Source organism: Macaca fascicularis, chromosome 20 (assembly GCF_037993035.2).
Source record: "Macaca fascicularis isolate 582-1 chromosome 20, T2T-MFA8v1.1".
Lineage (NCBI taxonomy): Eukaryota > Metazoa > Chordata > Mammalia > Primates > Cercopithecidae > Macaca > Macaca fascicularis.
In genome coordinates this window covers 57,858,440-57,874,891 of record NC_088394.1, presented here as the reverse complement: position 1 = coordinate 57,874,891, position 16,452 = coordinate 57,858,440, and the positions used below count along the sequence as shown (strand labels likewise).

The 16,452-nt window shown below is 36.8% G+C and overlaps 1 protein-coding gene across 3 annotated transcripts in view; it reads left to right on the top strand.

Moving 5' to 3' along the window:
- The window catches only part of CDH8 (cadherin 8), a 390,268-nt gene that overhangs the window by 212,252 nt on the left and 161,564 nt on the right, over positions 1-16,452 (top strand). For all 3 annotated transcript variants that reach the window (XM_015443035.4, XM_045382372.3, XM_005592125.5), the window contains exons 5-7: positions 2,370-2,537; positions 6,416-6,603; positions 9,862-10,115. In XM_015443035.4, coding sequence (XP_015298521.1) covers positions 2,370-2,537; positions 6,416-6,603; positions 9,862-10,115 — 610 coding nt within the window. The remainder of the gene's footprint in view (positions 1-2,369; positions 2,538-6,415; positions 6,604-9,861; positions 10,116-16,452) is intronic.

The following is a 16,452-nucleotide window of genomic DNA, read 5'->3' as shown; positions in this document are numbered from 1 at the left end:
GAGACATCACAGTTTTGTTTTATTTTACATTTTCACTTTCACAACATATAAAAGAAATGATGAGAATAATACATACCAATCTTTTTTTGACTTGGAGAAGTTGTAGGAGTTCTTTCACGCAGGTAACCTGAAAAGTCTCATGCATAGACCTCACCTCATCAACTTTCTTGAAAAATATTGCTGCCTTCCTTGGAGAATGGCATTATTTTGCTCTGATTGTTAGAAGCTCCATGTCAAATTCCAAAGTCCAATGGGTGACATAATCAGTGATGACCTTAGAATGTGGTGGTACAAGCATTCATGTAAATGTCACGGGAGGAAAACAATGTTCTTATCTTCTTTACTGAAAATCTGAGCCCTAATGAAAATATTCTAGGTTATAAAAATATATATTCATAGCAGAGTAGCTATGTTGGTATCTCAACATGCTAATATAATGAGGTTTGTTATCTTTGTTGCTGTGTTTTGCTTATCTGTTTGTTTTCTTCTCAAAAATGCCTCACAGTGATCTAAATCTGAATGGTTGACATATTTCTACTTTTCTTTCTGTTTTTATTTGTAGCTATATAGGTATGATCCATGAGTTACATTATGATGTGATCAAATCCTGAAACAAAGCATTGCATTGAAAAATATCATCATAGTATTACAAATGTTTGCAAATAAGCAAGGTTATCTAATTCAGTGCTCCCTGAATGGGAAGCCCTATTATTAAATTGTGTCAGAGTCTAATAAAGTATATAAGAACTTGCAGTTCTCCCCAGAGCCTGCTCCCTGTGTAGGTGCATTGTATTTCTGTGGTCACTCTTGGGACTCATTTGCTACTCAAATGATTCAGGGACTTGAACTCCTTGCAATGCTTTTACAGACAGATGATTTTAAAAAACCATATGAATTTTAAAAAAAAGAATTACAACTTCGGAAGTGGCCAAGGCAATGGCTCAGCTTTAATTTGAATTGAACATGTATGGTGCCCCTGGGGTAGAAGTGAAGGGGTTAAATTATCTTTAATCTGGACATCTTCCTTTTACCTTGACCAGAAATGTAACACACATCAATTCAATAGAAATATTCTGGACTAGTCAAAACAAGTTTTATTATGGACATTTAGCAATATGGGTAAGGGGCATCTTATGACATAGAGTTAAGTAAAAATGCAGGAAATTAAAAAATACAATATTATCATACGAATATATCTGTCAGTTGTGTGACATGGGAAAATATGAAATACCTACAACATTTATCAATATGAGAATGCCTTAACCACGTATAGTATATTGTACAATGAAAAATTATGCAACTGTAGGAAGTAATGAGGTGAACTTCTACCCAGTGATGAGGAAGTTTTTAAAAAAATCTCCTGTGAAAAAAGAAAGTCTCAGAATGCTGCTTATATTAAGATCATGTCTGTGGTTAAATGTTTATACACACATTTCTGTGTGTGTACATATCATGGCCTTGTAATTTTGCACCTCAAAATGTCAGCATTATCTATGAAAAAACTATGTGGAGGTAGAGAGAGAGAGCTAAATAAGGATTTTTGATTTTCAAAATAACTTCAGGAGGATCTGAAGCAAATTTTGGATCTTTAACAAGGGTATTAAATTACCAGTGAAACAAACAGACAAGCCCACATGAAACCCTGAATATGTATCAGAAGAAAAAATATTAAGATTTGAGCAGTGATTATTTTATTGTATTTTATGTAATTTTATATTGTATTCACCTTTTCCTATATCTTCCTATTTTTCTAAACTATTTGCTACACTTTTACAAAGAGAAGATGTATCTAAACAATTAAAATATAAATATAGTTGAACAGTAGATTAGAACTTAAGACACTTGACTATTTTAATTCTGATTCATCTGAGTTGATTCTAATGATGCATTTATTTATTTCATCTCTCTAATGTGTTTGTGAACTTCAGAATAATTTATCTTTGACCTCATAGCCTTCAAGCTATTTGTGTGTTTACTCCTCTTTTAGGGGAATTGGGATCTGTGATAAATTGGAGGATTCTTTCACTTCCAGGGTTTTCTGGGGTGGACAAGACTGTGTTCTGATGTACTTTATAGTTTGGTAGACAAGGGATGTCATTCAGTTTATTTTCTAATACATATTTTTGCAAGTTCTTTTTTATACAGTATAAAACACATTTTTGCAAATTATCTGTAAATGTCTATGACCACAATCTTTCTCGTTGATATAACAGGCACACACAAATCAAATGTCAGAAGAACTCAGAAAATTATCTGAGTAGGGACTTGGTGTATGCTTGTGTGTTTCTGTATGTGCGTGTGTGAGATTAATACTTTTGTTGTTTATTTAGCTCTCTGACTGAAAGCCATTCTTCCATTTTCCCCCTCAGCTATTATAAAAACTGCCCTTCCCAACATGGACAGAGAAGCCAAGGAGGAGTACCTGGTTGTTATCCAAGCCAAAGATATGGGTGGACACTCTGGTGGCCTGTCTGGGACCACGACACTTACAGTGACTCTTACTGATGTTAATGACAATCCTCCAAAATTTGCACAGAGTAAGTTAATTTCCTGCACTGGATGAGAATCTTGGTATGATGTTTCCATTGGAATTTATATTATAATTTTTAGTCATATTTTAAAACCTGACAGCAACTATTGAGTGGCTTATTATGTGCCAGGTATGGCATGATTTTGGTACTAAACTTATTCCCATTTTACAGATTACAAAGCAGTTGATAACATTTCCAAACATCAAGCATGTAGTAAGTAAGAATTAGAACCAGTATGTCTGACTGCAAGCTGTGCACTCCTTTCTCTTTTGCACACTATCTCTCTTTATGAAAGCTTGAGAGGATGATGAAAATGAAGCTCAGATATTGCTCTGTTATTAGCCCCATTGTTTTATGAAGGAAATCAAATATCTAGTGCCCAAGGTAGGGAAAACAAATATGCAGTAGGCTTGCTGCAAAACGTACACTCCTTCTTCCTGCAACTGGGAGGACATCAGTAAGACTCCACTCTTCCCTGCTAAAGCCATGCTCTCCCTTGGAAATTTCAGCAGCATACATTCTAGGCAGCCAACATGAAAGAATCAGGGAGACAATCATTATTTGGCAACTTTATTGTACTCTCATCGAACACTTTCTTCTGAGCATTTATTCAAGTAATATGACAGAGACATGATTTGATAAGGCCTTTCTGATCTGGGGACTCTTGAATTGAGATATGAAAAAGTGAATACCATGAGTTGGAACAGGGTGAAGCCATGGGAGGGAGGGTGAATAGTGCAGCTAAAAAGGATGTTCAAAAGCCCTGTGTCTACATACTTATTATTACTATTATTATTATTATTATTATTATTTTAAGATTCCACATATAAGTAAGATCAGGCAGGACTTTTTTTCCCTTTGATCTGACTTATTTCGCTTAACATAATATCTCTAGGTTCATCCACGTTGTTACAAATGACAGGATCTCCTTTTTAAAGGCTGAATGATGTTTCATTGTATAAATACACGCCACAACTTCTTTAGCCATTCATCTGTCAGTAGATACTTGGGTAATGTCCATTTCTTTGCTATTCTGAAGAATCCTGGAATGAAAATGAAAGTGCAGACATCTTTCCAAGGCAGCGGTTTCTTTTATCGAAACATCATAGTGTATACCTTAAATATAGTCAATAATAAAACAAAAGAAGCCCTGTGGAAGGATGGTATACAGCCGTGTATGGGAATGGAAATAATTTCACTGCAGCTGGAGCAGAGGGTGCCGGGGAAAGTGCTACAGCAAGAGTCTGGAGAGTTAGATTAGACAGAAATTAGCCATACTTGGATTTGAAGGCCATTTGAAGTATGAGAACCTTTATCCTAAGATCATTAGGAGACCATTTAAAGATTTTAAATTGCAGCTTGAGTGATAGGCTCTGGTTCCAGGGAAATTGGAAAGAAATTAAATCTGGCCTTCCTTCATTGTCTTCTCTGCTTTGCAGCCAGTTAAAGAGTTATTTGCAATCATTCACATAAAAGGTGATGGTAGCCCTGGCAAGCAAGGGTGGTTGTGTTGGATGCAGAGAAAAGTGTGTGGGTGTGATGCACAGTTGAGTCAGAGAGGACAAAAGTCTAAGGATAGATTGCATTTTCAGTTGAGGAAGATGGATGATCATATTTCTAACATGAGAGATTAGATGCATGCTGGTTCTATTTGTTGGTATAGAAAATACCATAGGAAATCTGGTTTTTAAAGAGATGAAGGAGGGAAGGTGGGTGTGGGGAGAGAGAGGGGAGAGTGAGAGAGAGAGAAATGTGTGTGGAGCTTGCAAATGACACATTTGAAGTATCTTTGATGATTTATCTGAAGAAATTCCAAGCTAGAAAGAGTAGAGGAGACGCATTTTCATTAAGAATTTTAGAATTTTTACATCTGGCAATTCATAAATCAGGTAACAATGCAACCCTTTTAAACAAAATTATTGAAATGGAGAACACCATTTCTTCTCATCTTTCCCTCACTTTTTTTGCCTTTGCAATTGCATTACAGTGAATACAGCAAGATGCCATATTTCTTTATAAGAAAATGATTATTCAATCCAATAGTGGCAGATCAATTTCAAACGTGTGCCTTTTCTTAGAGATAATAACTATTAAGTATGATCACACTGATAGAGATGAGGAGCAGGCACAGAATAGGAATGGATAAAGGTATGTTCCATTTGTTTGGCTTCCCAAGACTCCCCATGTAGGACTAGCAGCACGGCATGATCCCTGGCTGTCTTATTTATTTAATAAGCATACCGAAAGAGATCATCTCAAACCTTACCTGGAATATAAAGTTTGTGGAAAATGGAATCATTACACCAATTATAAGAAAACTGGAAGACTTTGCTTGAAGTGAGGATTTTCAGTGCCTACCTTATGGCAAAACTATTTGGAAAATGTTTCAATCCCCAGTCCTATAACTTTGTGATTCTAAGAGAGATGTTTTTATCCCATTGTTAAGTAAAGGGGTGTTAGGGCTAGAAGAAACCTTACTGTTAATGTTGAGTATAATGAGCCTTAGTTTATCCGAGGGACTCAGTGGATTTGAGCTCAAACGAGAATTAGGTAATGTTCTCCAGATTTGATTTTTCCTTTTGGGTTTTTAGGTCATTGAATGTTTAATTTTCCCTTGTTGTGGTTGCAAGGGGCCTAAAACTTTTTGGCTTTTTGAGTTTGGATTCCCCAGAAGCAGACACTGAGACAAGAATTTGATTGTGAGTTTAACTTGGAGATAGGACCAAGAAATACCAATGAAGAAAGGAGACAGAGAGAGAGAGAGAGAAATAGCCACACACACACAAAAGGTGCATTATTGAGCCAGCTACTACTGTGGGTTACTGGAACTTTATCCCATTGGAGAAACTCTGGACCATTGTAAAGAAAGAAAAGAAAAGAAAAAACTCAAAGTTATCCTACCACAGAATGGAGAGACCTAGAATTTTATATACTAACTCCTGTGAGTCTCTGAGGGCTGCTTCTGCAGGAAGCATTAATTTTCTGGCATTTCTGGCCTGACATTCAGTGGGCAAAATGGGTTCTGAAGGCCAGAAATAACCCTCAGGCAAAGAAATGCAGGAGTGGCAGTTAGATGTAAGACAGGTGTACACTACAGTAGTAATGGCCAGGGGTTATGGTTGGGACACCAACAGCTTCCTCTACACCAATGAAAGTGAGTGACAGCAGTATAACAACTAAAGTGACTTGAGTTAAAAATGGACTAATGCCACTAATTAGACACACTTTATTGCCCCAATATGAGAGTGAAGATACACTTGATTGTATTTTGCCTAGGAAGTGTTGAAGGCAGGATTTTTGTCTTTAGAGCAATGAGAACTTCAGCAACAAGAGGAGTGTTTCATGTGTCTGAACAGCTTGCTGCAGGGCACAGCAAAAGTTCAGTAATTGAATTTTATCAAAAATGGTCTAAAAGTCTGTAAATATAAAGGTACATTCAAAAGTGACTTCCAGTGTGTTACACATTGCATCTTTCTGTGCTGAAATTAGCTTAATATTTTATGTTGGCAACAAAGAATATCCCCATGGGCAGTAAATGTGATTATACAGCAAAAAGGAAAAAAAATGCACACATAGATTCCCTAATAGTCTTGATTTAGCTGCTCCAAATATACACTTGGTAAACATATGGTTGAGTAAGTTTCATATCTCAGAAGAGTCTTGAAAAGGGCTCATGCCTTCTTCTGGGAACTGTTTGTCTCTGATTCAGTTAAAAGACTGAACATTCCACAATGGAAATGGATATTTCTGTCTCTTCTGTCACTTTATTGGTAGCATAAATAAAGGAATGACCAGAACAAAGGAGGTGCCCAAAAGATATTTGTCATATGAATGAATGAATGGTTGGAATTTGTGTGACGCTCATTTTTCTCCTCTTTTCAAAGGCCTGTATCACTTCTCAGTACCGGAAGATGTGGTTCTTGGCACTGCAATAGGCAGGGTGAAGGCCAATGATCAGGATATTGGTGAAAATGCACAGTCATCATATGACATCATTGATGGAGATGGAACAGCACTTTTTGAAATCACTTCTGATGCCCAGGCCCAGGATGGCATTATAAGGCTAAGAAAAGTAAGCTAAGGAAACTTTTGTTCATCTTCAAAATACCTCTTTGAAACTTGAGTTTTAAAGTTGAGGTACTTGTATGGACTTCCTGACAGAATTGTAGAGCTGGTAGATGTTTAGCATTGAGCAATAAGACAAGATAACTAGTACAGTCCTTCTGGCACCTCTTATCTCTTGGGCCCCCTTCACATTTCTGCTAAAGGTCTGGTAAATGGCTACCATAATAGTGCTGCTCCTCCAACTTACCTATTACCCATAACCACAGGAATTTACTGAGTCCTTAGACAGGGCACTTCAACTGTGTGGGGAAGTCAATATCCTGTGAAGGCAGCCCTCAACCAAAGGGGGAGAAAAATTGGTGGACAGTTACTATCGTTCGAAGAAACTATTCTGAGTCATATTGTTTAAGGTTGTAAAAGGATTCTCAGTGAAAACAGGCCTCAGTTGCCCACAGAGGTGACGAGTTCAGTGGCTTTTAGTCTTTCTGTATATAACTCTCCTCATGTTTGAACTCTTGCTTCCTGAAATATCTTCCCCAAATACACTGAAACTTCCCAAGTCCTTATTGAAGGCTATGCTTTCATGGAAAGTAAAAAAAAAAAACAAAAATAAAAACAAAGAAACAGGCAGAACATTCAGGTTCAGTTATCCTGGTTCAGTTATCCTGGCTTTCTCTAGTGCCTGAAGGACAGGGCCAAACCTGCTACCATTGCATACTCCAAACTATGGCTCAGAGGTTTGAGCATCATGGGAAATGAAGCTCATCTTTCCCTTGCTTCTGGATAGGGAGCTACCATTGAAGAAAGAAACATCTCCATAACAAGCATAAATAATGTAGGAAAATTTGAGACTGCTTTTGTTAGCAATCTCTTGCTTTTATGGTAGATGTAGAAAAATTCTGTACGACATTTTCCATTTATATTTCTTATCATAAAATCTACACTCATAAGAAATGTGTGGAACATAGTTCCTTACTTTATAGTCACAAAGCACTTGCAAGGAAAATACTCTTTGATCCTCATCCTGATTATTTTCTTCAGTACTGTTCTTCAAACCTTTGTCATGAAGTAGATCAAACTAGTTTTTAAATGGATTTGCTTGTTCTCAAATAAGATAGATGGTGGACCACACAATTGGAAGTCAATAATTTTTTTCACTTTCTTCATCAGCATCATGTAGATATGAGTGTAAGGTTACTATCTGAATCTCCATCGTGCCACACAGAGACCTATTTCCAATGGTCTTGCTCTAAAAATCGCCCCCACTGAAGAGGTCTTAACAATGGAAACCTAAAGTTTTCTGGATATTCTTTTTTATAAAAAATATTTTTAAAAATCAATTTTGAAAAAGATGTCTACATTTATTTTAACTCTCTGCTGAGCAACGCGATCTTTCTACCAAAATCTTGGTTTCAGTTTAGCATTAAGAACTACAAAACATTTAAAAAGCCATGTTTGAAATAAAGTATAGCATAATATTTGAGTCAATTATTGAATAACCCAGAGTCACATTTTCCTTGACTAATAATTCCTAATGTCATTTTTATTGTTATTATTCCCATTTTTTTTGCCGTAAAGTGCAGTTATAAACTGAAACAATTAGCCATTTGCTTTATTTTTTTTTGCTGTTAGTCCTAAACTTCGAAGCATATACTATACACCTTGACACCAAGTAAAACATGTATTTTACCCTAGAGAACAGTGCAAAGGAGTTGTATTTCTACAATTTATAGGCCCTGTTTTTTGTCCAGTAAAATTCTTGGGACACCAGAATGTGTCTGGGTTCATCGTCATTATGTTGAGCTGGAATTAAGCAGAACATAATTTGTTATACTTAACAATGTTTGCGAAGAATTTGAAATTGCAAAATTGTTACAGTAAAGGTGATTGGCAAATTGTGAATATGCTGATGTTGCAGGATCTATTCATGGATGCATGTGCCTAGTAATTTTAGAATAGATAGGAAAGTGAGTGCCTGCCTGGTTTACTAGAAAATATGGGGGGAAAAAAGGAGCCAAGTCCCATTAGATCAGAATTCGAATGTAAAAACCAACACAATAGTTTGAAATAAGAATATATAATTAAGCTTGTACTGGAATTCTGAAAGAGTTCACTGGTGCCAGTTTGTCTTCTAGCTTATTTTAAAAAATCTTCATTGCCTATTTAAAGTTATATTTCTTTTGAGAAATGTGTAATGCAGATGTATAATGTCTCTTTGAACAGTATACATTATACAACTTTGAATAATGTATACAGTATACAACTTTGAAGTCGATAGACTTGCATTCTTGAAATCTGAAGTATTGTGATTCACCAAAAATTGGACTATAAAGGTGCTAATGCACATGGGCTTCTGGCTTATTGAAGGTGGCTTCTTTTTACCTAGCTTTACTTACCTAGGTCATCGACCAAAGTCTCTCAGAGTTTTAGGGAATGAAGAATTAATGTCAGACACATTGTCAGTAATGGTGCAATGGGGTAATTTCAAATTGCTTATAAGTGGTTGGTGGGGGCACAGTTAGATTCAGTTATCTATTTATACTGCTCGAATAATTTCTTCTTCTAAATATAAACACAAGTACATACATATGTATTGGTGCACATATTTCTTTACATGCCCACCTGCCTCATAGCATAAATTCATAATAGAGAGCCTCTAAGAATGTCCTAAAAAATAATAAACCTTATTTTAACCACATGATCAGTAGAGTAGCAATGCTTTAAAGTGAAATCAGAAAATACTCTTTGTGGGGATTAGTGCTAAATTATGCTTTATAATGTCTCCTTGGACTAAACAATGATTATTTCTAGTTCTTTACATTTCACACTCTGTTGCAGAGATGATAAAATATTCTTCCCAGATAGAGATTGTGTTCGATGTCGCCTTATCTGCCACCAGCAGAGGCCCGATTAAGTGGCTGATTAGTATGCAGGTCATGCTGTCACTAGTAAAATTTTATTATGACTCTGAAGTGAAATTTTGATGGCACAATTCATGACTGTGAATATTTTGTGAATTCCAAGTGAAATGAGCAAAACAAAACAAAACAATAGGTTATTATATTCACTGAGCTTGTATAATAAACAGATACCAATAAATGCCCGTAAAATTTACAGGTTGAATCTGGGGGACTGGAGAGTGATCCCATTAAGGCTCACAAATGGGTTTAAATGCACATAACTTTCATCCATCAGCATTATACTCATTTGTTCTTGCTGCTGTGGTCATTAGTGAGAAGCATTTATCTTTGTCATTTCTTAACAGCCTCTGGACTTTGAGACCAAAAAATCCTATACGCTAAAGGTAGAGGCAGCCAATGTCCACATTGACCCACGTTTCAGTGGCAGGGGACCCTTTAAAGACACGGCGACAGTCAAAATCGTCGTTGAAGATGCTGATGAGCCTCCGGTCTTCTCTTCACCGACTTACCTGCTTGAAGTTCATGAAAATGCTGCTCTGAACTCCGTGATTGGGCAAGTGACTGCTCGTGACCCTGATATCACTTCCAGTCCTATAAGGTATTTGTCTTTTAAAAGGAATACTGGATACTGCAAATGACAAGCAGATCAGTGCAAAATGCCTTTGCATGTACTTTCTGTGTGGCCGCCCTTGGGACTATGCTCACATCACCAAATAATGTTGGTTAGCCCATACTCTGTGTGTGTGTGTGTATGGTGTGTGTGTGTGTATGGTGTGTGTACATGCGCATGTGTACCTACTAAGTGCTACACAGAGCCCAGAGCCAGGAATATCAAGATGAATTCAGCTATTCCAGCTCTCAGAGAGCTCTATGAAAATGCAGAGTTGCAAATGTTTGCAATACATTTGGGTGGATCTTGTTATTTTTATGTTTTTGTTTGTTAGTGGTTTTTTTTGTTTGTTTGTTTAGCTTTGGGGAAGCATTGCTAGTGTATCCTCTGTCTCTTTTGACAGTTATGGTGAATTATATATTAGAATTTAGAGGCGTGAGACCACTGTGTCAATGCATTAAGAGGCTCCTATCTTATTTCTGCATTTGGTGTTTGCCTTTGAAATTATCTTTTTATCACTTCTTGGACATTTCTGATAGGTCAGCATATCTGGTTTGGTGTCTCCTAGATAAAAATCTTTCTCTGCATTTCAAAAATACCTTTTGTTTATAGTTTTTCTGCTCAAAATTTTTCCCCAGGATGAGAAATAATTCTTTATTAAAGCTTTTCTGCCTTTGCTTTAGAAATGAAGCTCAGCTTGATTTTTTTTTTCTGTTGTACCGCACACACCTTTTTCTCTTTTTCCAGTCACCCAAATGACAGTACAGGTTCTCCAGCTAAATAGCTTTCTCCCGAAAGCACACTGAAAATCTATAACTTCTATGCTGGTCTCCAAGGGTGAAGTGTTTGCTAATGATGTGTTTGAATGTGAATTTCAAATATTGTCTTACGAATATTTGTTGCAAAATCAAGGAGATAGTGAGAAGTAGATGGAGGAATACAATTTTAAAGAATTGTCCAGTTAATTTCTGAGTTAGATGTCAGCTCATAGCAAACCCTTTCAATTTATAAGTCACAGATAACTAGGGCAGATATGCTTCCAATTACTTCATTTGGGGAAACCCTGGTAAAGTGAGTTATCTGTAGGTTTATTTATTCGATTTTTTAAAAAAAGTATTAAATTCCTGTTACTCACAAGGGTGCTGAGACTCTGAGGCTGAGACTAAAACCTTGCAGAACAGTCAGCACCCCAAATAAGTTGAGTTTGTACAAAAATTATTTACAGACCCAGAACAGCACTCTTTGTTTTTAAGTACAAATCATTTCTAAATTCAGAACAACAAATAAGACTGCAGCCAATAAGGATACAAAGAAGCTTTCCTGCAGAAGAGTCTAACCTCTAAGAAGATGAAACTTTACCTGGGGATTTGAGAAATGGTCCATTGGCCATTCTCGGTTCTAAAGAAATTTCACAAACTATAGACATACACAACGGCCCATATTTGGCTAAGAAAATTATATCTATTAATGGGCCAGTGTTGAATGCAATGGGAGGAATATCCAAAAATATTTACTTTGGCATGAATTTCCTGAAACTATCGTGAAATTATGCAATGGCTTTATGCTGGAATGCTGACATGAATGGGGGCAACGATATTTGTGGAGTGGATGAATCTGCCCTGTTTTTATGTTTCTCAATTTTTACCTCTGAAAGGAACTCAAAAAGGAGTCATTGCCACATCCTTTACATCTCCAAGCAGAAGACAGAACGTGAAGGAAGTGAGTGAGATCGGTTCCACTTAGAGACTGATCAGAGAACCAGTTTTAGTGCTTGATTTGACAAGGTTTCTACTCTTGTCAGCCAGGAGCATGTAAGGGCTCCAGAGTCTGCCAAGCCAAGGATCCTTAGGGAAAATAAGGGTTCAAATATCAGCACAATAATATAAGCTCCCAACATGGAATACATGGTACCAGTGGGAGTGGACTGGCTGTGCAGAGACATGATCTCAATCATCTAGAGATGAGGCTTGAGGAACTTTTCATGCCATAATAAAAGTAGCATCTTATTGGCAGAGCTAGCTATAAATCCAGGTGCGTAGTTGTCCACATATGGCTGCACATTTTATAATCTATTCATTTTACTGATGTAAAAATGGAGATTTACTGATACTAATTCCAGTTCACAGGGAATCAAGCGAAGATTCTCATTGTAGCTGCCAGTTATTATTATTGCTATTGCTACTTTTATTACTGTTACTGGTAGGAAAGTTTGTGTAGAGGAAGCTTGAGGCTGTTTAGAAATAACTGTCCAGCTTAGAAGCATTTCATTTTCAGACAAGCTAAAGGAGATTTGAGAGTGTTTTTACCAGGAAGAGATGGACAGATAAAGCACTATTTGGTGACACAGGCCTATCTGTGCTTCTGATAGATGTCAGGCAAATGCTAGTTCCTCCGCATCTCTGGTTCTACCCAAAGAAGGGACGAATGCTGTTTCAAAGCATTTACAGCAGCCTTTGATGTGTCATTCAGAAGGGGGAGTCCACACATTTTTGATTAAACCTGGCTTGGCTCCATGGGATGAGAACTCAAGAATCACAAACCATATTTTTCAACATCTGTTCTGCATTTCTACAGTTCTCTGCCCCCACCTCCACCCCAGTTGGATCTGGAGAGCAGCTTCCCTCTCTCTATGCACAATTGGTTAATTTCAGAAGAAAATTAAATTTCCTGACTAGCCAGAGCAATGCGTAGCTCCTTATGAGTCTAGCGGACAGATTTGGAGCCATTTAACCTTTTTAGACAGAACCAGAGGACATGGATATTCAGGGAATTACTGCGTAACACACAGCTATGCATTATTTTCTCTTTAGGACTGTTCTATTGTATACACTGACAAGAATGTATCCATCTTTTAGGATAATGCTTAATTTGCTATCCAGCAAGAAGTAGGCATTTATCCCAGCATCTGCCATGCTAAAAAATGCAGTTATTTGTTGGTTGGTCAGCTTCTCATGCAGTTCAATTTCTTTTTAGAGCACGTTGTCAAGCTAGAAATAACATGTATTTTTGAATTATTATACCTAATACTATATCTCTATCTGTATGTTTATGTCTGTATATTCCTTTCGAGGGGAAAATGAACAGTGACATAGAGAAAAATCCATCATCTTACCCTCTCATTTGTAGGAACATTAATTAGTTCCTTGCTACTTTCTGCAATACCATGTCTTTCAGTAATGTAAAATAAAGGTGTGTAAATTATTGAAAAGATGACATATTTTGAACTTAGTGAGACTAAGGTTGAAATCATATCACTATTGCTTCCCAGTCGGAGAACTAGTCCCTGGAATTCTCTGAAATTCAGTTTTCTCCTCCGTATGGGATAATATCAACTTTCTTGCAGTGTTAATGAGATGATTAAGTGACCATATTAAATAAAATATGTGGTAGCTAGTAGTGTTACCAGTTAATAAAAGGCAAGCCACCATCAATTTCACATCTTAAAAGCAAATTAAAAACCTAAAACTTATTTTAGTAGAGATTCACCTAAGTGGCTGACTGTGTGCAGAATTCTGTTTTTTTTATTTGACGGTTATATGCTAAATAGTCTAATTAATATCATTTAGTCTAATTTTTTTCCCGCTTCTGCTATGGGTGTTGTTACTAGTGAGTGCTTAGTATATGTCAGGAACTGTGCTACATATACTGATTTCATTCTCTAACACCTCTATGTGGAGTCATCATGTTGCAGGAGTTTGCTCCTCAGTTCAGCTAAAGCTGGGTTCTTGTCACATAACCAGGAAAATTTAGGCACGAGGACATGTTGAAAGGTGAGTAGGAGAGGATTTTATTGAGCAAACAGAGAGAGGAAGAAGAAAAAAAAAAGCAAAGCAAAACAGAGAGAGGAAGAAGAAAAAAAAAAAAGCAAAGCAAACCATTGCATAGTTTCACTATATTTTCAGGAAATTCATGCCAAAGTAAATATTTTTGGATATTCCTCCCATTGCATTCAACATCGGCCCATTAATAAATATAATTTTCTTACCCAATTGTGGGCCATTGTGTATGTCTATAGTTTGTGAAATTTCTTTAGAACCGAGAATGGCCAATGGACCATTTCTCAAATCCCCAGGTAAAGTTTCCCCGCCTCACAGATTGAATCTCCGAGGTCACGACATGGGAAGTGAAGAGGCCAGGCTCCTCCCCCTGCCCGTGGCTCTGCCCTCTTCCCCCAGTGCACATATAGGCATACTCAGACACAGCCCTGGGCACTTTCCTCATCTGCACAAAAGCATCTGATGTAAACACTGGTGGGGCAGGTCGGAGATTCTCCGGGTACCTTTTATCTATTTAGGCATTTGGCTGTCTCAGTTACACCTATTTAAGAGATGTGAAACCTGAGGATTAAAGAACTAACTTGCCCAGTATCACACAAATAGTTAGAAGTGGAACTGGGGTGTGCACCTGGGTCTTATGATGGTGCCTTGACAATCCACAGTCCTTTCTTTTCCTCGTGATTTCTGTAACTCCAATTGTGCCTATGAGCTTTAGCTTTAGGATGACTAAGTAGGACCAATTATAATGGAAATAATTGACTACTCATTCTCTAAATGACCTCACTGAATATCAGGAAAGAAGAAAAATAAACCAAATCTGTGGAATTAACCAGAGTATAAATGCTGTGATCTTTGCTCATCTGCCTAGCCACCTGATATGGGTTTATTACCTTTGGCTGTGAACCAGATTGTGATGGGCAAGGTAAGGGGGAAAACAATGTTATTTTTATTTGATGAATCCGACACCATGCTAAGCTCCTATTATATATTATCTCACTTAATTCTTACAAATGACACCAAGAAATACTCAGTATGATTTCAGTTTTATAAAGAAGGAAACTTAAAAAAGGATAAGCTTCCTGTACTCGGTGATATATCACGTAGAAGCAGGACGAGAGGTTAAATACAAGTTTCTGCTTATCATTGGCCGCTATACCTATGCATGCTCTTCTAGATTATGGATTCTTGAAAGTGGAATACGATGATGACAGTCGGTGTTTACTGAGCCCATACTTTGTGACAGACACTCTGAAAAGTTGTTATATGCAGCAAATTATTTATATTTAAGGTAAGCATTCCTAGTCCAGAACAGGTATTAAAAATAAGTCAGTTCTTTCATGTAAATCTGCTATGGCTCATTTTATTTTCTCATCTCATAAACTTATTTTGAGTGTGTATTGGGTGTACCGTGGCTTTGAGATGTGATTGTTTCTAAGGAAATAACTTTCTATTGTTTCCCAAGCATTCACCTTGAATGAGGCTGCATGAGCTGCTTAAGTTAAAAGTGGAAATGATGGCCATTCAGCAGGCAGAGTAGGAGGTCAACATATAATCACTGTGGCCACAGTGCTGTGTTGTCCTAATTCCTCTCTTGAATATAAATACCCACTCAACACAGGAGCATTGCATTTTTTTTTTTTCCTACTGGTATTCTGGCATTTCTATAATTCACCTGAGTTACCAGGGTGGCTGTTCATCATCAATTCTCCTGAAAACACTCTTTATATTCATGATATCCAAGGATGCTAAAGTGAAAATATTTCATACTGTAGAAAACTTGGAATTAATTTAGATAGTAGACGGTGTTTTGATTGATTCCCTCCTCAATCTTGCAGTAACTCTCATTTTTGGTGAAGAGCGTGTGTGTGTGATGTGTGTGTTTGTGTGTGTTAAGAGCGCTTAATAAGAGATCCACTATCTTATAACATTTTTAAGTGCACAGTATAGTATTATTAACAATAGGTGCAACATTGTACAGCACGTCTTTAGAACTTATTTGTTTTGCATAACTAAAACTTTATGACTGTTGATTAGCAATTCCCCATTTTCTTTTTCTCCAGTGTCTGGCAACCACAATCCTTCTCTCTGATTCTTTGGATTTGACTATTTTAGATACCTCATAAAAGTGGAATCATGTAGTATTTGTCTTTTCGTGACTGGCTTATTTCTCTTAGTAGAATGTCCTTAACATTCATTCATGTTGTTGTGTATTGCAGGATCTCCTTCTTTTTAAAGGCTGAATAGTGTTTCAATATCTCTCTATACCACATTTTCTTTATCCATTCATCAATGAATGTTTAGGTTGTTTTCCCATTTTGGCTATTGTAAATGCAGTGAACATAGGAGTGCTAATATCTTTTTAATATCTTGATTTCGATTCTTTGGGATAAGTACTCAGAAGTGAGATTTCTTAATCATATAGTGATTCTGTTTTTAAGTTTTTGAGGAACTTCCATACTGCTTTCCATAACAGCTCCACCATTTTGCATTCCTATCAATGACGTATAATAATCTAGTATTTTTAAATAATTAAAACTTGTTTCATTTAA